The following is a 26424-nucleotide window of genomic DNA, read 5'->3' as shown; positions in this document are numbered from 1 at the left end:
AAGGCTATGCGCCTTGTGGCCTCCACTTTTATGTCGGACCACTATTTTATTTCTGAGAGGGTCCGACCTTCTGAGCCAGCAGCATTCAGTGTCCGCCACATGCTGCCACTCTAACGCCTTTTTGGCATTTGTAATGCCCACCAAATAATATATTTTTTCTTGCTTCAACTTCACCTACAATATATATAGATATTTTTGCCTTTCTGTTGGGATTTGCCGTCATTGTCGTCATGCAGTCAGTGTGGATGAATATTAATTAGGGGCGTTTCACTGACTATTTACAGGCAACTATGGGCGTTAAAAGGGTGGGACAAGACGCTCGCTCACGTGCGCCAAATTTAGAGTTGATTGTGATTTATAAAGGAGAAACCGCCATCGGACGTGCATGAGCACTATGTTATAAATCACAATATTTTTTGTTCATAAGCACTTTGTTTCATCCATACCCCACCTTTTGACGTGAATCCTCTGCAGTTTTATAAATGAGGCCCCTGGTCATTATGAGCCTGTATACTCCACTGGTGCTGGTGCCCTTTGCCCTCATGGCCTTTCTGTTTGCAGTCTGCTGTGATGACAGAGGGGTGTTGTGGTTCAGTGTCAGCTGTCAGGCTGCTTCCAGCCTACTGATGCTTGTGGGCCTCTGTGGGGCTCCACTTTAGCTATGTGTCATTGGCTGGTATGACAGCAGGGTACTATGTCTGTGTGTTTGTTAATGCTGAGCTTGCTACAGCAGCTGTACTGACCTGGATGACAGGGAGGCGGGAGCTAAGAGATGAGACGACAGCCTATGATAACTAATAACCCAGTGGAGAGGCTTGCTGGTAACCAACATGGGATTGTCAAGTCCTCCCTAGTGTTCAAATAAGAGGAAATGTTCAGCAACCCCTAACTGACCTCTCTGCAACAGTTTACGTTGGCAAACATTTGTTTGCTGGTCAGGAAAAACAAGTCAACTTTTGATTTGTTTATTTCAAGTTTTTCAATGTGTTCAACATGATCAACCAAAAAGGTGTACATTTTAAATGACTATGTCTATATAATGTTTTTGAAAACATACTATTCATAACTTTATTTTGTCTTTTCATGTTTGTGTTCTGTTCTGTACATAATGTATATTTTTAAATCAAATTAAGTTTCCAATATGAACTCTGATACAGAGATACTTTGACCACTACTACTATAGTCCTACTGTATTGTGGTCGGCAATGTTGACAACAAAAATGCTACAGTAATTTTAATAAATCAACCACTAGCCTAAGTAATTCAAAAAGATATTGCATACCTTCTGGCTAACTGTCATGTTCCAGTAAATGAGTGTGATAACAATGATTATTAGGTGAAGTAGGTTAAGTTAAACCACCAATTTTGCTCACGAGTCTCAAATGTACATGATGTATTCGTCAACAATGTTGCAAAATTGTGAAGTGCATGACATGCCTGTTGATCATAAGCCTATCATAAGAGTATGTTGATGGTCAACAAAGATTTCTGTAATTTCTATATGAATTTGGTCAGGTCGCCAAAAAAGTGACATATTACAGCTTTTAAAAAGAAATGTCATCAATAAAGGTGCCTTTAGAATATCCCGGTAGTCACATTTTATTCTTCAATCACAATTATATATATTTTTTGTTTCTATTACAAAGTATGTCATTGCCCTTTTAATGCTCTTAATAAAGGGGAAACTATCTTGCGCAGTTGCGCCTAATATTGTACACATCATTAGTTGCACCTAGTGAGCCAGTTTTTAGGCCCAAGGCCTTTTCTAAGACATAGTGCCTAAACACTTCACAGATGAAACCTAAATGCTTTCAATTGAGATGTATTTACTAACATATACCAAGAACCCACTATTAGCAGAGAAGGAAATCATTCATGTTATGGGTCCCATTTGCCCCCATTGACTATTTTTAATATACTCTAGTCTACATGACCTCACTGTGTACCCCCCCCCCATCTCAGTTTGTAAGGAAAGCATCTCAAAGTTCAAAGTGTTCCATCATCAGGTGAAAAATATCTCCCTTACAAGCCTGAGGGAATCATCGTCTGCTGTGGGAGACTGTGACCGTGAGTGGTCCTCTGCTCCTTCAACATCCTGAGCCAAATCCCCTGGACCATCAGCATCGTAGTGACCATGACCTGGTCCTGAACTCTGACCCTCAGGTCCCTGCTCTATGTTGTTATTGTGAGTGTTGTTGTTTTGAGCGTACAGTAGAGTGTCCTCCTCGGCTACGTCGATGTCCGTTTCTGAGACATACGTCCTATCCTGGGCATCAGAGTCTGAGGACTCCGCCACCACGTCCAACTCAGACAGCCTCCTCTTCTTCTCCCTGACACAGTTGTTTTTTGCATTCATAGAGCAGCCCACCACACTACTTTTGACCTGTAGGAATGAATGCAATATACAGGGTGAATTGGATAAAGCAGACAGAAATAGCTCAGTTATATCCACTAGAAATGATTCTCAAACCTCCCCAACAGACGTTTCACAATTTTGTTGTAGCCCTGAACTAGTTCACCTGATTCACCTATTCAAAGGCATGATGATTACCTGATGAGTTGAATCGGGTGTGCTAGCTCTGGATTAGATCAAATAACAGCTGGGGGTCCCCACTAGAGGTCTTTCATACTGTGGTCTAAGCTAGCTAGCTGCATCCCCCCATACCCCTCAGTGAATCATCAGTCTATGGAACATCACCTGTTTGTCACCATGACAAGCTCCATCTTCTCCAGCTCCAAAATCATTCAAATAACTGACAGCTGCCTCCACCAGTTCCTTTTCATTCATGCAGTAGAAAGCCACTCTGAACAGCAAGAGAGGGAAAATTAAGTCCTATGTGCAGAAAATGAATGCTTTTCATATAGCCGATAATAGGCCATCAGGTTACTTTTAGTTGAAAAATAGAAAAGTTAGTGGTTGAAACCACACTCTTACAGAAAACGATTGCCATTTTGAAAATGCAGTAAAATTGCAGTAACTGTACTTGACTGGTATTTTTCAGAATAAAATGCAAAATTACTGCAGTAAAAAACGTATCTTGGAAGCAATATATAACTGCAGTACAGTGTATTGCAGCTATACTGCATTCTGACCAGTGGATGCTCCTCAGAGGGGGAAGGGGAGGACCATTCTCCTCAGTGAATTTCATAAAAATTACAATTGTAAAACATTTTAAAAGTTATCCTTTTTAGATAAAACTATACTAAATATAAATCACGTCAAATAAATGCTTAAAACACTATTTTGCAAAAAGTCTACAGCAGCCTCAACAGCACTCTGTAGAGTAGCACCATGGTGTAGCCAGAGGACAGCTAGCTTCCATCCTCCTCTGGGTACATTGACTTCAATACAAAACCTAGGAGGCTCATGGTTCTCACCCCCTTCCATAGACTTACACCAGCCTTAAAGTATGGGTCGCGGACCTGTTAATCGTGGGTCGCGACGTGTCAGAGTAAATTTATAATTATTTAATTAATTACAGGAATTGATCTGCTCGGCAGCGGTCTCTGCTCTGTTTGGCAGCTGCACGAGTGGGAGAGGGAGATGCCCGTGTGCTTCGCGGTTTACCAGATCTTTTTTCTGTAGTTTCCTTGAAGATCACTCCGCGACACACACAACGCAGCACTGTCGTTCAGCAGCAGATGATGCGCTGTCTGCCACTGACTTGTCATTCCCACTCGCCATCACTCACCGTTGTCATCAAATGGACTCATGCTAGCCACAAATTCTGACTGGGCTCAATTGTCATGAAACGCATATACAGCGATGAGTTTCTCTCTCTTTCATACAGACTTATAACGAGGAGCGCCCACAATGTGTTTTGTGCGGGGAAGTGCTTAGTAATGAGTCTCTCAAAACAAACAAATTAATAAAACGACACGTCCTGGACAAACATCCACAGCATGATGGCAAACCCAGGGAGTTCTTTGAGAACAGAGCAGAATGCTTCAGGAAACAGTGCTTCGACAATGGAAAAGTAAGTCAGCTAGCAAGGCATTGTTGTCATTTTATAACAGGTGATGATAAGCAGAAAAAATTGAGTACTAACTAGCTCTCATCGTAGTAGATGTGAGTTTCTCTTTCAAACAATCCCCTGGCCTTGTACACAGCTAATAGCTAACATTCGCCAAAGCAAGCTAGCTACTGTTAGTGCAACCCTAGTAACAGTACAGATGAAGATTAAAAATGATCAAGCTTAGTGTACATCAAAACGGAGCCCAGAATATACATGCTTGTTGAAAACTTCAACCAGCCACACACCTCTCATAAGGGCTGTGTGTGTGTTTTCTGGTCTACATCTGTGTGATGTGATCAATCAGTTTATTCCAGTTTAGAATAAAAAAATATGAATTGTATTTTAACAGCAACAGTTCCAACCTAGACTTTCTTTCAACAATAATTTATACAGTAAGATGTACAGTAGGCCTGATTATTTTTAATCTGTACTGTTACTTAGGGTTGTGTAACCGGTGTGAAATGGCTAGCTAGTTAGCGGGGTGCGTGCTAATAGCGTTTCAATCGGTGACATCACTCGCTCTGAGACCTTGAAGTAGTTGTTCCCCTTGCTCTGCAAGGGCCGTGGCTTTTGTGGAGCGATAGGTAACGATGCTTCGAAGGTGACTGTTGTCGACGTGTCCAGAGGGTTCCTAGTTTGGGGCGAGGAGAGGGACGGAAGCTATACTGTTACATTGGTGTCGTGACCCAGATCACTGGTTGCTGTAGAAAAGGTGGGTGAGTGTAACCGGTGTGAAATGGCTAGCTAGTTAGCTGGGTGCGCACTAATAGCGTTTCAATCGGTGACATCACTCACTCTGAGACCTTGAAGTAGTTGTTCCCCTTGCTCTGCAAGGGCCGCGGCTTTTGTGGAGCGATGGGTAACGATACTTCAAGGGTGACTGTTGCCGATGTGTGCAGAGGAGCCCAGGTAGGGGCGAGGAGAGGGACGGAAGCTATACTGTCACAGTTGCACTATCAAAAACTACCTGTGTGTGTGTTCTGTTGTACATCTGTGTGATGTGATCAATCAGTTTATTCCAGTTCAGAATGAAAAAGATTTATTGTATTTTAACAGCAACAGTTCCAACCTAGACAGATATGTAAGAGTGTTTTTAAATGGTGGAAAATAAACCTGAATAGATATTTATATGGATATTTAATTTCAATGTTATTTGTTTTTGTCTATATTGCATTTGTTTTAGGCATAAGGGCAATGAAATGTACCAATATTTATTTACAGTTGCATATTTTCCAAAGCTTGAATTTCTCATTTGGGTCCCAGGCTGAAAAAGTTTAAGAACCCCTGATTTACACAGTAATTATGACAATTTCCTCCAGCCTATCAGAGCTCTTGAAGCATGAACTGACATGTTGTCCACCCAATCAAAGGATCAGATATTTAATCTAGTACTGAAAGCATAAACTACAGCTAGCTAGCACTGCAGTGTATAAAATGTGGTGAGTTGTTGACTCAAAGAGAGAAAGACAACAGTTGAACAGTTTTTAACAAATACATTTCTTCCAAAATGAAGGAGAAGTAAGAGAGAAATATATAGAGGGTGATTGTCATTTTTTCCACTTTCAGTTTCACTTACAAGCTAGTTTAGCCTACTGAAACAACCTACTTTCCAACACAACACTGGAACTCTAACCAAATCAAGGAAAGCTTTTGGTATTATAAATTGTTGCCACCAGGGCCCGCCGATGTAACTGCTTACTATCGCCTTAGTTCCATTAGCTATGCTGACTATGACGTTAATTTAGCTAATATAATTCAGCTAATATAGTGACAAAGATGTAGGCTGTGTATAGGGGTTTGGCTTGGAAAGGTTTTTTCGCCTGGTCACATACAGCTGATGTGTTGTGCATTGAAGTCCACAAGCGAAGAGGTGTCACACCTGTGTGACCTACGTTGTAAATTTTAATTCATAGGCTAGGTTGTAGCAACCTCATGATGGGTATAGGGGAAATTCGAGTATCGTGTAGTAAGCCGAAACCTATCACTGTAACATTGAACTGGGTGAATGGAATATGAATGAGTCATCCAATATGCTGTAATAGAAATAAAGCCATGTTCATGAAAAAGAGAAAAAAAACGTCCTCATCTTAAACGGCACCGTCTAACCGCCACTGATTCTGACTGCAATGTCTTTCGTAAGGGCACTATAGTATAGGTATTATTTCATATCTCAAGAATATCAGGTTACTTTGTCCTTTGATGAAACTACACTGCCCACCTTTCAACTCGTTTCCTCCTTGTTCTCTTGCCTGAAGTTATCCTCTTCAGTGTCTCCTTATCTTTCACTCTGTCCTCATCCTTCCTTACCATCCAAGACGGTAGTTCCCGCCGCCTTCCTGACATGTCAACGATGTGTATGCTCAGTTTAAACCATAACTCCGGGAATTTTACTTGGGAGGAGATATACTTGTGAGGAGATGGGAAAGTCCATTGATATCGTATTAAGGCCCATTGTGTGCGTAGCCAACCCGGCAATGGGCCGCGCGTTGCATTCTGGGCGATTCTGGGACAATTAGAACTCTCCTTCAAGGAGTCAGTCAAGCGCCAGCTCAAAAAACCAACCCATTAGCATGAATTTCGTCAACAAGAAGTACAACATTGCAAATCTTTTCCGAGATATGAGATAATTAACTTGTCTGTAATATCGTATAGCTTTGGAATCGTGACATTGCTTACTTTCGAGGAAAATGGCCAAGTTACGATTAGTTTAGCAACCGCGTGACGCACCATAGAACGTGAACACGATTGGTCGACAGTCTGCTGGTGAGGCGTTATGACGGTCCTCCAGGCATTGCTCGTTAGGATCACTATTTCCTTTCTCTGAAATCTCTGATTACGTACTCCTCGCGTCCTCTCTTTTCCCCATTGGACACATTTAGCATTTAGAGGGAGGGACTTCTGGCTTTCTCATCCAATGGGTCTTGAGAAGGAGACGAGGAGCGAGGACGCGATAAATGTTTGAGATATTTCCATTTGTAGACATATCAAAAGTTCTAACCATAGCCATGCATTGCTTAGCCTAGAGTGCCATGTTGCGGACAAACTACAATGTGCGTAATGCATCTGTAGTTTAGTTTCCATGACGTTATTGTAAAGTCACGACCAAAGTAAATGGTAAAATGTTTATTATATACTGAACACAAATATAAACGCAACATGCCATGCATTCATTGATTTTACTGAGTTACAGTTCATATGAGGAAATCAGTCAATTTAAATAAATTCATTCGACACTAATCTATGGATTTCACATGACTGCGAGTACAGATGTGCATCTGTTGGTCACAGATACCTTAAAAATGGGCCTCACAAAGGGCCTTGGGATCTCGTCACTGTATTTTTTTGCATTCAAATTGCCATTGACAAAATGCAATTGTGTTCGTTGTCCGTAGTTTATGCCTGCCCATACCATAACCCCACCACCACCATGGGGCTGGCACTGTTCACAATGTTGACATCAGCAAACCACTCGCCCACACGATGCAATAGATGTGGTCTGCGATTGTGAGGCCGGTTGGACATACTGCCAAATTCTCTAAAACAAACAGACGTTGGAGGTTTATGGTAGAGAAATAAACATTAAATTATTTTGCAACAGCTCTGGTGGACATTCTTGCAGTCAGCATGCCAATTGCGTGCTCCCTCAACTTGAGACATCTATGGCATTGTGTTGTGTGACAACTGCACATTTTAGAGTGGCCTTTTATTGTCCCCAGCACAGCACAAGGTGCACCTGTGTAATTATCATGCTGTTTAATCAGATTATTGATATTCCACACCTGTCAAGTGGATGGATTATCTTGGCAAAGGAAAAATGCTCACTAACTGTATGCAAACAGATTTGTGCACAACATTTGAGAGAAATAAACTTTTTGTGCGTATGGAACATTTCTGGGATCTTTTTTTTCAGATCATGGGATCAACACTTTTTACATGTTGTGTACATATTTTTGTTCAGTGTAATTTAACTTTTTACAGCTCCTAGACGGTTGCTTTTATAACGACCATCTGTGTTTATATGAAGTATAATTTGGGCTTTCTTCAAGACTTCTACACTAGATGGAGCCTTTGAGACACATCCTTCCATATTACAGTGTGGCCATCCATTTTAAAGTGATAGTTCACCCAAATTAGAAAATGACATTGGTTTAATTACCCTGTAAGCAATTCTATGGATAAGGCATGACAGCAATCCATACTTTGGTTTTATTTCCCTGGCACTGTTTCCATGATTTAGCATTTGTGGCACAAATCCCTTTTAAGTCATGAGACCGATATTAGCATTTTCCCGCATCTTATTCAAAACATCTATAAGTGACTTTGCTGAGCTTCACAATCAATTTTAGATAAATGCTAGCATCCGTCCCATGACTTGAATGGGATTGTGCCACAAATGCTAAAACGTTAGCATGTGGAAACCAATGGATTGCTGTCATACCTTGTTCATAGACTGCTTACAGGGTACAGAAACCAATGTGTTATTTAGTCATTTCTTAAATCCACTTCAATCAGTGTAGATGAAGGGGAGGAGACCGGTTAAAGAATGATTTTTAAGCATTGAGACATGGATTGTGTATGTGTGCAATTCAGAGGGTGAATGGGCAATACAAAAAATGTAAGTGCCTTTGAACGTGGTATGGTAGTAGGTACCAGGCGCACCGGTATGTGTCAAGAACTGCAACGCTGCTGGGTTTTTCATGCTCAACAGTTTCCCATGTGTATCAAGAATGGTCCACCACCCAAAGGACATCCAGCCAACTTGACACAACTGTGGGAAGCTTTGGAGTCAACATGGGCCAGCAACCCTGTAGAATGCTTTCGACACCATGTAGAGTCCATGCCCTGACCAATTGAGGCTGTTCTGAGGGCCAAAGGGGGTGCAAATCATTATTAGGAAGGGGTTCCTAATGTTTGGTATACTCAGTGTAGTTGCCACTGTGAGAGGGCACACGGATTGTTTGTGATAAGTTTATTCTTATTTATTTATCGATGGTGCAATTTCATTTTCCAGGTAAGTTGCTTGTCAATAAAATGCTATTTTATGCCTGCTTAATCGGTTAATCAAGTGAGTGGTTCTTTCCTTCAAGCGGATTAATTCCCGCTAGTAAATATGTTTTACTTCATCTATTGGTGCTCAGCCCTGTCAATCAAGCCCATCCTCATCTGCTCTAGTATGTCAACAACAATCAAGTCTGTGGGCGTGTTTCAGTGGTAAGGCAAAAGCAACCGACTGTAGACAAAAGTCGAGGAGTGACGTCGGGGGAGGTGCATCTCCGACAGCTCATAATTGGAGAAGGGTGTAATTGCATATCGCAATTAGGGGTGTTTTCTGATATCAGGCGTTTCTTGATATCAAGTTATACCTGTTGATGCTCGCCATTGGTTGGTGGCCGTTTCATTCGCATCGAGGACAACAGTTGTTGACAACTGCAGCATTGTAGCTAAGCCTAACCCTTTTCCAAATTTTTTCTAACCTGCCACACTAATTCACCAAACCTGTGAAGCTAATTCACCTAACCTGCCATGTTAATTATCCTAACCTGCCACGTTAGTTATCCTATCCTATCCTGTTATGTAAGCAAACCATCATCAACAAACCATCAGTCTCATAAAACTGGAACTAACCAATGGCAGGTATCAGTGGGCATTTCCTGATATCAGGGAACACCCACATCAGGTGATGCCCCAAATTGCAGAATGCAATTACACCATATTCAAAAGTCAGACACTAATGTGGTTTTCCAACAGCAAGTCTCAGATCAACATGGCAGTGTTACCATTGTTTAGAAAAGTTTTTCTTTATAATGCTGAAATAAACATGGCTCCAACCCCCCATATCATTGTAAAATCAAATATTACATTAATTTGTATATAGGCTATCCACTGTATACATGGAGTTGGTTCCCATTTTAGTCATGTCTTTGGCCACCTTTGCGTGGGTCAAACAAAAACACCCTAATGATTGGTTGACAATAGAGCCTCCCACAATGCAGGCAAGGCTGCAGGAGGAAGTTGGTGAAGAACAACTGCAGAAACTTGCAGTCAAGTTCATGACTGATCACATGATTTCTGTAAAGTTCTTGCAGTAGACATGTAGGCTCAAGTAGGAAAATGTGTATCGCTATAATGCAACAAACTTTTAAAGGCATCGGTCACTGACTTTGGAGATGGCTGCCAGTGTGGCCATGAGGTGGGGGTAAGATGGCGGACTGGAACAAAATGGAGAAAAGTGGAACATGTTTTGAGTGAATATGGAGTGGTGGATCACACAGAACTTGTGGTAGAGCTACAGAAGAAAATTGAACGTGACGAGAGTGAGGATGAATTAACTCCGGTGGCAGGTGCGGTGAAGACCGCAGAGTATGAGCCTCATCCGGATGATGACAAAGATGATTCTGGCCCAGTGGGAATGAGGTTTTTGGAGAGAATGGATCCTTGCCTTCTGGCAGATCTGTATGTGGTGTCAGGTTTGGTGGAGAGCAGGTTGTGATATGTTGGGTCAGTGAAAGTGACTCGAAGTGGAATTGTTTAGATTTTTTTGTGTGTTTCTGCTGTCCAGAGGGAGCATGCACTCCGTACCATGCGACTGGGGACAAGAACTGTGACTTGCTTTCCTCTCTGGAGCAGGGCGCCGTTGAAAGGAGTGATAACTGGAGTGGTGTTAAGTGTGGAGGATGATCAACTGAAGTTGAAGATTCCCAGTGTCTGTGACGCCCGCCGTTTGGTGCGACGCGGACCCGGTGTAGAGAGTGGTTAAACAGGGAATACACTGTCTGTACTACTGAGTTTTGATGCAGTTACTTTACCAGATAAAGCCAAGTTGGGATGTGTCAGTTATACCATGAGAGCTTTTGTCCCGAAGCCATTAGAGATTTAGGTGTCAGGCTTATGGTCATGTGGCAGCAGTGTGTAGGAGGGAGATTTCTAGATGTGAGAAGTAGGCAGGAGAACATGAGACAAAGGAATGTGTACTATCGGTGGGAAAAGTTGTGTGTTTAAGCTGTAGGGGTATCCGTGGTGTAGGTTGAGGTTGCCAGGATCAGAGTAGTGCAGAAGGTGTCGTATGCATGAGGCAGTGAAAAGAAGAGTAGTAGAGGAAAATGGGTGCAGAGTGAGTAGGCTGAGGCCAATAGAGTGATAGGAATAACATGTGAATAATGAGCTTCAGTAAGGTATTTTTTGGGGGTGCGTTTATGGCCATAGTTGTCAATTGTACGGCAGGAATGGAACGTAAGTCACTGATGATAGATGTTGTGGTGGTAGCTGCAGAAGTAGTTGGGTGTATGATATTTGACCTACAGAAGTGTTACAAAATGTTTTGAACAATAGGGTCCCATCCTCCCTGGCTGCTGGCCTGGAGTAGGATCAGATAGGGCCATAGTTGTGAAGTTTTAATGTGTGCAGGGTTAGTTAGTAGGGCAATTTTTTTCACAAAGTGTAATGAATTCATTCCACAGAATAGCAGGCTGATACACAGCCAATACAGTAGGTGGCGGCATGCACTTTTATTTTTTGTTGGCTGCCCGCAATAATACCAAAGAAGTCACCGACTTAAAAAGTGATCTGCTCGAAAGCGCCCGGTGTGAATCGCAATAACCTTTTCAGTGAAGTAGCAGGGTTTCCACTAGATAACATGGCTACAAAGTAAAAACTGGTCTTAATTTAAAGTTAGGTTTAAAATCAGGTCTTAAGAAGATAAATTGTAGAAATGGGCGGGATTTAGCCATAATTATGACTATGTTAATTTAACTAGTGACGACCCGGGAGCAGCGTTAGGTCACTGTACCAAATAGGCGAAGTTGGTCAAAAGGGTACACGACGTTTCTCAAAGGATTACTAGTAATAATAACGTCGGAAATGGGTTTATCTCATCAGTCTTGATTTTCGTCGCACATCTTCAATCAGCACACAACTGTGAATGGATTGTAACGTTACTATTTTGCTCGTTTAGACAAGCTTTACGACGCCCTGACGGCAGCCATAGCATAGCTCTCTCGAGAACAATTTGACGTTCGAGGTAAGCTAGCAAAGTTCGTCAATCAACTTCCGTTTTCAGTTAGCGTGTTTGCTCGAGGAACATGCATTATCTCTGTATGTTCCTAGGTTTGCTAAGTCATAAGATATTTTAATGTTCTATTGTCTAACCAAAGGTTCAATCTCTCAAGACTGCAGATGTTAGCTATTTAGCTAGCTAATGAGATGCAATACTGTCTGTAATCCGCATCGTTAACATTACATCTTATCATACTGAATCCATTAAAAAACGACGGTTGGAAATAAAATATCTTCACACTAGCCATCCACCAGTACTAGAAAATTGTCAAGTTACAGTATGTATGAATTTTTTTCTAGTAATGTATTTCACTGGTCTTGTTGTTCACCATACAGGAGACCTCGATCTGCCGGTGTAACAACAATGGCAGTGTTCAGTGCACAGGTGCTTCTGGCAGTAACAAGATCAAGGTAGGAGACCAGGTCACCGGCTCTATATTAGAAACCATTTAGGCCTGCACTTACCTCAACCACACAGTGGGGACACCACTGTAGGTGTCCACAAGATCCCTGCTAGTTAAATCAATCATTTAACTCTCCAGGAAGTCATTTGGAAGAGTTGGTAATGTAAACAAGCTAGTCTGGTCTGTAAATTCCATAGGTGGCACCCCGCAAACCATTGGTCTAGTTTACATTAGAACAGCAGTGTGCCTGGCTGACTGCTGTAGTGAAAGTAAGGATATGTCAAATATGACCAGGCAGTCACTGACCATGCTGATGTATCTATGTGTTCTGTCTCTAGGGGATCTTACCTGCTGTCTAAGAGGCCCAGCTGCTGCCCTCTCCCCTCCACTGCCTACGTCCACCACAACCTGGACCCCCCCAGCCGCCTGTCGTCCTTACCCTCCCTCAGGCGTTCCAGGTCTGGCTACCCTCACTGTGTTCGGCTCCACGGTTTCAAGAACCACAGTACCACCCTGCTGGCCAGATCTCTGCACAGCTCCTGTGTCTGGCTGCAGGACACCAAGGCCCCTGCCACCCCAGCCCAGGATGACCACCCAGGGACCCCTAAGAATGGCCCCCCTGCACCCCAACCTCCAGTCCCTGCTCCCCCTGCTGCTGCCACTGTTGCGGCTGCAGCTGCCCCTACTGTCCAGGTAGTAAGGAAATCTATTGGCCAGAGGATAGTGGATGAGCTGAAACACTACTACAACGGCTTCAGGCTGCTGGGGATCGATACCAAGATTGCAGGGAGGATGGTGTGGAGACTGCTGCACGGACAACTGCTCTCACGCAGGGAGAGGAGACGGGTAAGTCAGGAAGTGTAGGCTGAGTTCGCTCTGTGTTTAACCTGTTCCTTAAGGAGTAAATAACAGGGTAGAGGGCAGGATTTGTAGGAATACTCATTGATGTGTAGTAAGGAGTACCAGGAACTAATGATCATCTGATCTCCTCCAAATCTCAGGATGTTTTGAAAATAACAAGTTCCTACCTTTTGAACTTATTGAACCAATAACAATGTTGCTCATTTTTGCATTCATGTTTTCTCTTGTTGTGCCTATTGAACACAACCGAAGGAGTAGAACCACATGTAGTGAGGTATTGTAGTTTAACCCTCAGTCTAAGAACAAAACTGAGTTAATCTTAGGTCTGAGTCACCCAATCTGGCCCTTAGATTATAAACATTTCAGAACGCTGCCTGCCACAGTGCCAGTGTTGTGGTTAATCTGCTATCTGAAAAAAGGACATTCATGTGGATGGTGTACCGAACGGTCTCTCTAATAGGCTGTCTGGTGAAACACAGGCCAATTAAGCAAACAGGGTTATCAGCAAATAAGGCGGATTGATGAATGAAACACAGTACACGTCGGGTTGCAGGCATGTAGATACAGTACGTCAAACAAACACATACCCACCCACCCTCAGTTGACTTCAGGCTCCATGTTTATCAGTAAGGCTGATTGAAAGGATGCATCTAGCCTATTGCCTCTGATACAAGATGGGTGCAATAACACATGCACACATCCAAACACACCGCCGTGTGACCCTTGCTGTTTGAATGCCATGGTAGAGCTTTACTCAGCACCGGGTCTATTTTAGAAAGGGACTGGCAGTGCTAGCAGTCTGCTAGAGACGGAGGGACAGAATCCTAACATAGTGTTGCCCATGGTGGGTCAAGGGGATTCCTCCTTGTGTTGTGGCTTAAGACCAGGAGTGAAAGTAAGCCGATCCGGTTTGGCGTCCCAGCAAAATAAATAGTGGGGGTATTCCGTATCTGTAAACCTTGAGCCTATCACAATAATTAAGAAAACTATAGGCAATGACAACATGATTTAACATTCCCGCAGGTCAGCTACATGAAAATGAGTGAATTGACTTAAAACGTGCAATATATAACAATATCCTAAATTGTGTTGTGCTTTGATAAGTGGCCCAGACGAGACACGCAGGTACAGCAGTGGGCACAGCTATTCAGGCTTAAGTGTTGTATGCCTGATGATCATTGCCAAATGTCATTACACTTTTAGTTGTTTTGTAACTGATGTCTCTTTCTATTCATCAAATTGCTACTCTTCCTGGGATCCACATAAAACATGACGTAATACCTAACTTAGATGAGTACATTACAAGGACAGAACTACATACATTTTAAATAAGAATACACACTTTCATGCGTTTATGCCTTTATGTGATTTCATAGACTACTGAATGCACGCGCAACACACGAAAATGGAAATGCACTAACAAGAAGGTGCGTTGCAAATAGGCTGACACTTTCTTCACTATCCTGATCCGACAAACTTTATCCGTTATCATACGTACAGTTTCACTATCCTGCTTATGTGAAATAACCGATGAAATAACCGAATTTCCGATGGAGTTTCACTTATATCCTTCACTCTGTTCAGTTCATAGGATGAACAGAACTGTCATCATATGTGGCTTCACCTAACGTCCTTCACCCCCATTCAGCTCATAAAATGAACTAAACGATCAGACATACAGACTTCTGTTTGCGTCTTTCACCCTTGCTCATAAGTGAGCTAAATTCCTTGAATCTTGAGCCTTGTTACAGGCTATCGCCTGTAAAGGTTAGCTGAGATATATAGTGTAATGGGTTAGCTGAGGTATTGTGCCAGTCTTTGGACCTTGCTCATAAAAGGAACAAGGTCCTGTGAATCAGATGGACTAGAGTATATCAAATGAACAAGAATCAGATGGGAGTTTCAACTAAGATGTGGCCATTGGTTTTGTTTGTTCAAATAACTTTTTTTAAGAAAACATTGTTTTGTCGGTCACATTTCAAAATGTTTGGGATCGACTTTGTACTTGGGTGTTGGCATTCTATTTCTATAGGTGTTGGTGCAATGACAGGGCATAACTCACATTGCATCACTGCATCTTTCTATAATACCAATAAACTGTAGCCTACATAAGTAATCTGCCATATTTTTATTCTCTCTCCTTTGTTGTGTGAGACCTGTTACTGTTTGCTTTGCTAACCCTCCGTTTTCTCTCCAGCTGATGAGGACATGTGCTGACCTGTTCCGCCTGCTGCCCTTCATGGTCTTCATCATCGTTCCCTTCATGGAGTTCCTGCTTCCTGTCTTCCTCAAGCTCTTCCCTGAGATGCTGCCCTCCACTTTCGAGACCGAGACCAAGAAGGCACGTTCTTCACACTGTTGCAATGTTAATGTCCCTGACTTGTTGATGACTGACTGCGTCTCAATGGTCTAAACTTGCTTCCTTGTCTCCTCTCCTTCATCTGCACTAATCTAGTCATGATATGCTAGGTGTCTGTTTTTCTGTTCTTCCATTTTTCTGATATATATTTTTTTAATTTAACTAGGCAAGTCAGTTAAGAATATATTCTTATTTACAATGACGGCCTACCCCGGTCAAAACCGGACGACACTGGGCCAATTGTGCGCTGCCCTATGGGACTCCCAATCACGGCCGGTTGTGATACAGCCTGGATTCAAACCAGGGACTAATGCAGATAAAGGAAAGGAGACAAAAGCACACTTGAGATGCACCCAAGCAAGGGATATATTTCCTTTAGACCTGTAGGCCATTAGAATGAGCAGAGGTATGTCCCAATAATCTATTTTCTCCTGAAGTGTGCACTTGTTCACCTCCCTTCATAGATTAGACAGGAAATTACTACTAAAAGAAACTCTAGCCCATGCCCCCACTAATCCAATGTTTATTTTACATTTGTGAGGCGTAGTGAATAGGTGCACAACTCAGGAAGAAATGGATTATTGGGACACCCCAGGTCTTTGTGTGGGATTAGACCCAATAGGCCTGAGCCCGGTTTCCCAGTAGTGATGAAATTTAGACTTACGAGTTTTTTAATGATATATTTTTTGTGAAAGTTGCATCTTTCCTACAACGTCCGACTATGTAACATGCGTTTCCCAAAACCACGCAGAGAGGACAGTCTCCAAGTGCGTAGTTGGAGCAAGTGCCGATACTGATAGGATCGGGGGAAAAGGCAGCACTGCTCTCGGACCAGCTTTCTCAATGCAAATCTTACCTTTTTAAAATTAGAATGATTTCACAATACTGACGACGGATCAGCTCCTAGAGAGAGATTTGCAACTACGGCTACAAATATATTTGTATTTCTTTTTTGGTGACCAGAGTGGGTCACCATTGAGACCGGGTTCTCATTTACAAGAGAGCTCTGTGAACATGAACATACACCATTTATTACACATAATGTAAGATGATCAAAACAGACACAACTCTCACATATCACCCCATTGAGTATAATTTCTGTAATAACCTGAAGGCTATTTCATGAGGCGGCTTATTCTAATGCTTACCCAATAAAAATGCCCTAAATCACACATCATGAAATATGTTGAGACAAATTACTGCACGTAGAAAAATAGAACTCGAATGAACATGGAATGTATTTCAAAATGATTTGAAGCATATTTGTATACGTCACTTGTTTGTATCAATTGCAAAGACATTGGCAACTTTATTGGTAGTCAACTTTGTTCTGAAGTTATCTGTGGTATTCTGAAGTTATCTGCGGTCAGAGAAGATAAACCGTGATTCTGTGTTTAGCGGAGATCTTCTGTGTATAAGGTGACGCGGGAGGGCAATAAGCTCTTCTACGAAAGGCAGGCGTTAGATTGCGATCGTTTTCAAGCGCAATGTTAATGGTTTTGGGAAACCGCTCTGAGATTTAGCGATGCTCCTACGAAGGTTGTAACGATGAACTTCACCTTAAGATGCTTTTGGGAAACCGGGCCCTGGCTAGTTTGTCGGTCACTCATGGCTGAATAGCTTTCATGTCCTCGTGCTCCTGTACAACAGAGGTGCCTGACCTGGCCGCTCACATCATGGCCATTGGGATACTTACAGGAAGCAAGGGTAGTGACCACCATTAGCCAACTGGAGCACTTTGAAAGTTTGTTTTCAAATAGACCCTCTTTAACATTACCTAGCAACTTCATAGAATGTGATGAGGCTCTTTTTTTTACCTACTCTATTTCTAAAACCAATCGCAAGTAGCTAATACTAGTTTATGCATAAGGACCATTTGAGAAATGACTTCTCCCTCTCTTTCTGCCTTTTTTCTCTCTTTAAGGAAGAGAAGCAGAAGAAGGGTCTGGCTGCTAAGCTGGAGCTGGCTAAATTTCTCCAGGAGACCATAGCAGAAATGGCCAAGAGGAACAAGACCAAGGCTCTGACAGAGGACGAGACGCAGCGCTTCTCCACCTATGTACAGAAGGTAATTTAGCCAGGGGGCAAAGCATGCATCCACACCTCTGATCCATAATGTCATGAGTGTTTCAAGTTTACATCCCGTTGTTTGTCTAGCCCTGGTCGTCTAAGTTCATACAGACCTGATAACGGTCAACATGTGATAATGTTCACGTGCCCATGTGTCCTTCCCAAGTCTGTTTCCCAAGTCCCCAGACTGCTCTAACTAACCCCTGTCCTCCCTGTGTCATCTCCAGGTGCGTCACACAGGGGAGCAGCCCACCACTAAGGACATCGTTAAGTTCTCCAAGCTGTTTGAAGATGAATTGACGCTGGAGCATCTAGAGCGCCCCCAGCTGGTGGCCCTGTGTAAGCTGCTGGAGCTCCAGCCCATAGGAACCAATAACCTGCTCCGCTTCCAGCTGATGATGCAGCTGAGAACCATCAAAGCAGACGACGAGGTGATCGCCACTGAGGGTGTGCCTGCTATGAGTGTGTCAGAGCTGCAGGCAGCGTGTCGTAGCAGAGGGATGAGGTCACTGGGTCTGACCACTGACCAGCTACGCCAGCAGATGCAACAGGTCAGACACTCAACTTGTGAACAAGTCATCATCATTAGTTGCATCATGCTGCCTTAGAATATATTCAAAATCAAAACGTATAGCCCACCTTGTTAAAGATGCATTATGTCAAGCCACTAAAGGATTCAAACTATTTATTGTATTATAAGGGATGTGTCCAAAATGGCACCCTGTTGTGCCATTAGGGACGAAAAAGAATTAGCTTCTTCAGTGGCCTCTGACCTGTAACCTCTCTCTGTTCCAGTGGTTGGACCTGCACTTGAAGGAGAACGTCCCTCCCTCTCTGCTGCTGCTCTCCAGAGCTATGTACTTGACTGACGTGAAACCCATTATACCCGTCATACCCCCTGTACCCAAACTAGAGGTAAGACATCATACCCCCTGTACCTAGCGCTTCAAGCACTGATGCTGCTGATGGTCATTAGTAGCCTACCAAACTTGCTAATTGCCTGGTACTCAGTACTCTGTCGCTCTAAATCACTCTGACATCATTGCAAATCTAATCAAAAATCCAATCAAACACACTCATGTTGCGCTACATTTCTACAGGCTATGCAATTGCGTGAGAAAACAAGAGTTTTGCTGGCCTCTATTAAAAATAGGACCCCATCAGCTTCCTATAGGCTAGCCCTACTATTTCTCAACTTTCCTAATATTAAGCACATTTCTTCTCTTTACAACAGGAGTATAGCCTACCTGGCTGGCAGGAAAATGAACCATGGGAAATGCGTTGTACATTCCCTGTTTAAGTGCATAGATGACATTTATCGAGACAGGTGCATGATAATGGTTCATTCTATATCAAAACAAATTTCATACATATCTTATTTAGTATATGTAAAGACAAGAATAAATCAAGAATAGTCTGATGGGGGACAATATCGCACAAAGTGAATGCCGCCGGGAAATTTGAGGCATTATCAAGTGCTTGTCAAATTGTGAATAAGAGACTAGAAGTGTGTACAGCCTGCGCAAAAAAACAGAGCCCATGCCTTTCATGGTGCTTTTTTCAAATCAGCATTTATCTCATCATGCAGCCTTAGCATGTATTAAAAATCAAAACGTAGCCCAACATTTGTTTCGCAACTATAGTTGCATAAATAACTCTAAATGAAGCATATCGGAGGACCTGTTTCTTAGTTAGCCGCACTCCCTCAAATCGTTTGGAGAAAATATCCTTTCTATTTTATTCAGCTATGTTCAATTGTATTCTTCATACTATAAAATAATGCCAAGGAATTCTAAGCAAATCTTGTCTGCCAAATGAACTAGTGTAGCCCACAGCCATATGGCATAGCCAGATCAGGACCTAACGTAAGGACAACGCAGAGCATTCTGTTCTTATGAAATAGACTACATTTTCTTACCCCCTGTAACCATACTAGAGGTAAGACCCCCACCCCCCCCAACCAGATCAGTTCGTATTTGGGAACAGTGATCTGATTCTATGTCTGTGGTCAAGGGCTTCTGCCTCCAGTGATTCTCACAGTAGCACAGGTTTCCCTCAGAACTAAGGCTTGACCATCAGACCATGTAGACCTGGTTTATTCTCCAACTCTTGAGTGTAGTGATATAGAAATGCAGGTCAGCCATCTGAAGTATGTTCCTGCTGCCAACTCTCTCTGGCTTTTACACCAGTCTCCGGACACTCGGTGGAAGGCATCACCACTGCTTACATAACTGGCTTTGATCATTCCATTTGTGTGTTTTTGTTTTCAGGGAGGTCATTGTGTGTGTTTTGTTAAACCGAGAGGTCATAAGAGAACTAAGTATGTATGTTGATAATGTAACATTGTGTTGTATGTTTCAGAAGGCCACTCCTCTAGCTGAGACCCCACAGGGAACAACAGCCTCCTCCTCAGACTTACTAGTGGACCCAGCTCTGGTCATCAAAGACAGGCTGGTTAGTACGCAGACATACACAACCCGGTCACAGAATGCTCAGTAGAGTAGATAAACGGGTTGTGGTCAAAGACAGACCGGTCCAGTATCTTCTCCAGGATGACCTGTGTTGTTGGTAAAGAAAGTCCTCATTTCTGGTGTGTGTTTCTGTTCCTCCAGGTGGAAGAGGTTAGAGACCAGGCTGTCATCGTCTCAGACAAACCTCCCACCCCTGCCCAGATTGTTCAGGTCAGCCACCTTTGACCCTCAGTCATGTGATACCCACAGGGAGCATCACTGTAGTGACTAGATGACCATGCTAGAAATGACAGAGTAGTAAATAGATGGCCAGGCTGCTGGCAAGCAAAAGACTGTTCACATCTTCACATCTTCATAACTTGTGAAAAATGAAATGAGCTTTTTGGTCTTGATTTATGGTTAGAGATGGTTAGTGGTTAATTACATTAACCCCAATGTCTCCCTTTCTCTCACCACGTCCTAATCACTCACACAACAACAAACTGCCCAACCAACCAACCATGGACTCTTGGAAGATTAGCACCATTAAAAGATAAACAAACCAGTCCACATGAAATCATAGCTATTTACCCATCAATCCACCCATTTGTCACATTCATTAACCATATAAGATTTACGAGTAGTTAAATTACAGTATGCCCATAACAGGTTTTATTACATTATTGCTAATGTCCACGTCTGAAATTCACCATTATTCAATGATTGCCATCTGTTTCTTTTTCATAATTTGTTTGTAAATTAACCTTTGCCCTCTGACCTCTCCTCCAGGCTGAAGAAGCAAAGGCGTCTCAGAAGAGCAAGATAAGTGCCAACGGAGTGTGAGGAGGACTGAAAGGGCTTGACCGGACCCCACAACCCTGTGTCCTCAGGGTTTAGGGGGGCTATCAATCAAGCTAATCTACACCAAGAGGGATCAGTCAACCCAATCACTCCTCTGCCCCCCTTAACACCTTCTCCTTATCCCCAAGACCAGGGGGCATGAGTCTGTATCCAAGTCCCCCGTCCTCACTGTCTAGCCAATGGGGGCTCGCTGTGTGACGAAAAGGTCATAAGATCATCACATGAGATTGTAGTCGTTAGACCAGACAACGCTTGGCTAAATGCCACTTTGCTCAGGATCAGACCTCTGGCTACACCTGGAGTGAGGCCGCTGGCAGGTGTTTAAAACAGGACACCCACCTCTGCTTTGTCTGATTAGTCTCTGGTTCTTCTCGCCTGCATCTATTTGGTTTACATGTTATGCACTCCATCCATTTGGTTTTCGCACTCCATCTCAGCAGGACACTGTTACGTAAACTCTGAAAAGTCCCTCAGCTGGGATTACCTTTCGTTTTGTTTTAGGGATCACAGTTACCCAGTGATGTAACAAATATTATGTCCTTGAAGAGTAGACGCACCCTCTCAAGATGTACCGTTTGGCCCAGTGTTCTGGTTGGTTGGTTTTGGTGTAACTTTAGTCTGTTTCACTTCAGGTTGTATTTAGACCTGGCCTGGTCTCAGATTCATTCGGTGCTGAAGCTGAATCCTCTTGACTAGAAACACCGCAAAGGTGAAAGCAGGGGGTGGTTGTGGTGTGTTAGGGGGCACCTGCTGGCTTTGAACCATTCGTCAAGGTGTGTTTTCTTTTAGTTGGCCCGCTCATCTCCAGATCTGGATCAGACTAACGTAGACCACCACCAACCCCCCCCCCCCCCCCCCTTGTGTATATTTGTAAATACCCTGTAAATTGTTCTCCGTGTCTGGCAGAAAAGGTACAACTGCTCTGTACGTTGGTTATGCCACACCCTCAAGCTCTCCCAACTAAAGAGTTCCATGAACTTTTACCCTCCTATTATTTTGTCTTGTTTGTTGAATATTTGAATCTAAGACTGGGCAACTCTTTACATTAACTTGCCTTCATACCATGAAGTTACTCTCTAACTACTCTGGTAACCAGAATGTAATTGTTTTGCTCAAAATGGTCTTTGCAACTAAGGTATATAAGCAATGATTGATGTGTAAAGGAAATTGGACAAATTGTCTCGCTAGTTACAATGGTAGTTGCATTTTAATTACAACAGAAAATGTTACACACGTATCTGTGCAATTTATTGTGAAGCGTAACACTGTGACTGAGTGGTCCAATGTCATTTAGCAGACACTCTTATCCAGAGTGACTTACAGGAGCAATTAGAGTAAAGTGCCCCTGTCCATGTGCCCCAGTAAGCTCGGGGAATCAAACTAGGGCCCTTTCGGTTTCTGGCCCAACACTCTTAACCAATTGACTACCTGCTGCTGTAATTGTAAGCTAGCGAGAGAGTTCACTCCTGATACACAGGAGAGGTTGAAGGAGCACCTAAATCCTCATAGTCAATACAACTGCCAGTCTGGGGACAAATGGACTATACAGTGTATATGTTGTGTTAATGTTCCTCTACTACCCTTGATTTACACATTTAAAAGCAAATACTTGACTGACAGCTATTGGAAATGATCCATACCCACTGTTAAACTAAACTAGAGAAGTTTATTAGAGCGAAACAGCATGAAAATGCAGGATTTGTGAACTCTTAAAGGATTACACAAGAAAGTGTTACATTTTATTTTGAAATGTGGTTCTCGATGAACTTGAAAGATGGCTGCTATTTGACAATGAAATGCCTAGTACCTATTATGTGATCGAGAAGGTTTTTGGTAGGTTTCCCACATACACATACTATATGTTTATGTTTCATATTTCAGTGTGCGTGTATGAGAGTGTGTACGTTTGGTGTTGCCTTAGCCTTGAGGAAAACTTCTTTCAGCATCAAGTTAGGGCAGGGTTTCCAAAACTTGGTCCTTGGGCCACTGCTGGGTGCATGTTTTGGTTTTTTGGCCTAGCGCTACACAGCTGATTCAAATAACCAACTCATCAAGCTTTGATTTATTTGGACTGAGTTTGGGGAAACCCTGAGTTAGGGGATTACCTTTATGAACCCCTCCAACCAAATTGCATTACTTCACTGATTAGTCAGTGGCCAACCGTTCACCCTTTCTGAATGGAATAGAATGGGCTTCATACTGCATATGTAGGTTAGTGTATAAGTGAAACCAAGATGTCCACCCTTCTGCTTTGACCAATCCAATCCTCTCAGATCTGTGATTAATTCAATAGAGTGTAGAGAGGACTATGTGACCAGGGATTCTCCTTTCCATCCTTTATTTTTCATCTTGGTTTAAGGATTGTTATGCAAATTAATGTACAGCCAGATCTGTAAAAAGGTGCTTTGTTACCTCTGCTCTCTGTGGAATGTGTCCTCTGCCTGTTCTCCACTGACTACTGGAAGAGAGTTACACTGTGTCCCAATTTCCCTACCTTGTTCCTTCCTTTGGCTCCCTTCATGGCGATAGATGGGTGAAAGGAATTCACCATATTATTGCTTATACTGCTACCTTTTTTTGTGGTTATTTTGGATCAGTGATCATGGAGGCAAGGAGATTAGGTAGTCGGGGGAGAGAATTGGGACAAATACTTAGGGCATATACACAGGAGTTTACATAAATCTTTCACTCACATGCCTAATACCAAATACTAACTCCTACCCCTAAACCCTTGTTGGTACAAGCAGTATAGTGGAAAGCAGAACCATATTGCTTACCTTTCAGATCAACAAGCGGTCTCTGTGGGCTTAGAGTTTGGTGTGGAGTTGGGTAACATGAACTAAACTGAACAAAAATATACACATGTAAAATTTCTTCTTTGCCAAGATATGTCGCACCTGTCAGGAGGATGGATTATCAAGAAGCTTATTAAACAGCCTGATCATTACGCAGGTGTGCCTTATGCTGGGGGCAAAAGGCCACTAAAATGTGCAGTTTTGTCACACAACACAATTCCACAGATCACTCAAGTTTTGAGGGAATAGTGCAATGGGTATGCTGACTGCAGGAATCTCCACCAGAGTTGTTGCCAGATAATTTAATGTTCATTTCTCTACCATAAGTCGCCTCTAATATCATTTTAGAGAATTTGGCAGTACGTCCAACCGGCTTCACAACCGCAGACCACGTGTAACCACGCCAGCCCAGGACCTCCACATTTGGCTTCTTCACCTGCAGGATCATCTGAGACCAGCCACCCAGACAGCTGATGAAACTGAAGAGTATTTCTGTCTGTAATAAAGCCCTTTTATGGGGAAATACTCATTCTGATTGGCTGGGCCTGCCTCCCCAGTGGGTAGGCCTGGGAGGGCATAGTCATGTGAAATCCATAGATTAGGGCTTAATCAATTTATTTCAATTGACTGATTTCCTTATATGAACTGTAACTCAGTAAAATTGTTGAAATTGTCACATGTTGAGTTTATCATTTTGTTCAGTATATATTGCCTTGTCCATTACTGATAAAGAATGGTACTAGGATAGAACTAGAGCGTGTTCTTTTGGTTTCTTGAGCTAGGTTTCAATTTCCCCCCTTTCCACACACTGCTTGTCACAGATTTAAAAGCATAGGATTGGTGTACGTATTGTCTGGAGGTGTTTTCCACCAAAATCCATGGGAGAACTCAACCCTCACACACGATAGACGTTGAAGCTTTATGTATGTAACCTAGCCGGTCTGTGGCTGTGCCAGATATCCGTAGACCGTAGTAGCAAATGTTTGTTGCCAAAAATAAAAATACAGGACACAAGTGTAAAGGGTTTTTATGAATTTAATGCTGTAAATTGTGAACTTTATCTCCCAAGCACTCATTTGACAGTAGAATGTATTGTTTCAATGCAAGTTAAGTACTGTACATGTCTGACAGCAATGATGTATGAGGTTGAAAGTGTCTTCTGACCTCCATTACGGAGCTTAGTGGACTGAAGGGTTAACATGAGGGGAAGATTGTCTGACTCAAGGAAAGCCCCCAAAGGAGGAGGCTGAGGTTGTCCATAACGACTGATACACGGTCAGATATGTTTTCCTCCCCCAAATGGTTATTGTTAGGGGAGGGTATGCTCTCCTTAGATCTGTGGTTTGGGGTAACTTCTACTTCAGCGATGGCCAACCCTACTCCCGGACAACTACTGGTTGTGCAAGCTTTTGTTATTATGTACTTCTGATTCTACTCATCGGCTGATCATCAGAACCTTGACTACCTAAATCAGGTATGCTGGAGCTGGGCTGGATCAAAAGCCTGCATACCCAGTAGCTCTTCAGGAGGGATGGACATCCCTGATCTACTTCAATCAGTCACACATGCACTCATGCATGGTCATAGCATAGCCATAATGTTCAGAGTTAGCGCAGTGCTAGCTAATAGTAGCAACACATATGAGTTGTGCCGAATGAAATAAGTTAGTAAACTATGAAGATAAAAGCCAGTTTGAAGAGGACAGGTGTTCCATTATGACAAAAGGTGCAGACAATCATTCAGAAAGGACAAACTCCACACAGCCTCACCGTCTTGTAATGTCATATAAATAATATCAATACATGATACAGTGCAACACCCGTGCATACATTTGCAAAGAGTGCATTTGAGATAAATAAGCTTTTTGTGCATATGGAACATTTCTGGGATCTTTTATTTCAGCTCATGAAACATGGGACCAACACTTTAAATGTTTTAATATTTTTGTAGAGACATCATGAGTACAGTCCCAATTTGCTCCCTATCCCGTCCCCTAGGTCCTAACCCTTTCATGCTTGCAGATCTGTCTGGGTAGGTAAAAGTAGTGTAGTGGAGGATCTTACACCATATTGTTTCCATGTACAGATCTGCAAACATTAAAATGGTTAGGGCCAAGGGAGACAGGTAGGAAGTTAATTGGGACCGGATGATGGTATAAAACAATGCATTTCTGACTAGAGGCAGCAGAGAGCGCCATTACCTGTATTTCTAGAGCAATGTGGCGGTTTTGCATTTCTAAATGAGACCAGCATAGAGAGGTATTGAGGCTTAGTTACACTATTCACTATATAGTGCATAACAGGGGTCTGGTCAAAAGTAGTGTACTATATAGGGAATAGGGTGACATTTGGGACATAACCTACTTGTCATGATATAGTGTGTGACACTTCAGAAGATCTATTTTAATGCCAGTGGTTCCCAAACTTTTTATAGTCTCATACCTCTTCAAACATTCAACCTCCAGCTGCTTACCCCCTCAAACTCATCATCATGCAAGCGGTCAGACAAGTGAAAATGATGGTCGGTAAAGAAAACTTTAAGCTTGTCTCTCAATAA

General features: G+C 42.6%; 2 protein-coding genes across 4 annotated transcripts; one reads left to right on the top strand and one right to left on the bottom strand.

The window, feature by feature from the left end:
* Positions 1 to 951: 951 nt before the first annotated feature.
* Positions 952 to 6712, bottom strand: LOC106585066 (uncharacterized). Its single transcript, XM_014170826.2, has 3 exons — positions 6235 to 6712; positions 2699 to 2804; positions 952 to 2383 (listed from the first exon to the last, which is right to left on the bottom strand). Exons 1-3 carry the CDS (start codon positions 6357 to 6359, stop codon positions 2003 to 2005), a joined length of 612 nt encoding a protein of 203 aa, XP_014026301.2. The 5' UTR covers positions 6360 to 6712; the 3' UTR covers positions 952 to 2002.
* A 3385-nt stretch (positions 6713 to 10097) lies between these two features.
* LOC106585068 (LETM1 domain-containing protein LETM2, mitochondrial) lies at positions 10098 to 24889 on the top strand. Of its 3 annotated transcripts, none has more exons than XM_014170836.2 (11): positions 11564 to 11827; positions 11968 to 12033; positions 12405 to 12479; positions 12811 to 13318; positions 15531 to 15674; positions 17617 to 17760; positions 17990 to 18313; positions 18558 to 18677; positions 20124 to 20216; positions 20375 to 20443; positions 21002 to 24889. In XM_014170836.2, exons 3-11 carry the CDS (start codon positions 12433 to 12435, stop codon positions 21053 to 21055), a joined length of 1503 nt encoding a protein of 500 aa, XP_014026311.2. In that variant the 5' UTR covers positions 11564 to 11827; positions 11968 to 12033; positions 12405 to 12432; the 3' UTR covers positions 21056 to 24889. The 3 variants fall into 3 exon arrangements, with proteins under 3 accessions (XP_014026309.2, XP_014026311.2, XP_014026313.2); XM_014170838.2 differs by having other exon boundaries at positions 11642 to 11660; XM_014170834.2 differs by lacking the exons at positions 11564 to 11827; positions 11968 to 12033 and adding an exon at positions 10098 to 10212.
* Positions 24890 to 26424: the final 1535 nt, after the last annotated feature.

Source organism: Salmo salar, chromosome ssa24 (assembly GCF_905237065.1).
Source record: "Salmo salar chromosome ssa24, Ssal_v3.1, whole genome shotgun sequence".
In the NCBI taxonomy this organism is placed as follows: domain Eukaryota; kingdom Metazoa; phylum Chordata; class Actinopteri; order Salmoniformes; family Salmonidae; genus Salmo; species Salmo salar.
Note: the sequence above shows the minus strand (reverse complement) of the source record. Positions and strands in the feature narration are given on the sequence as shown.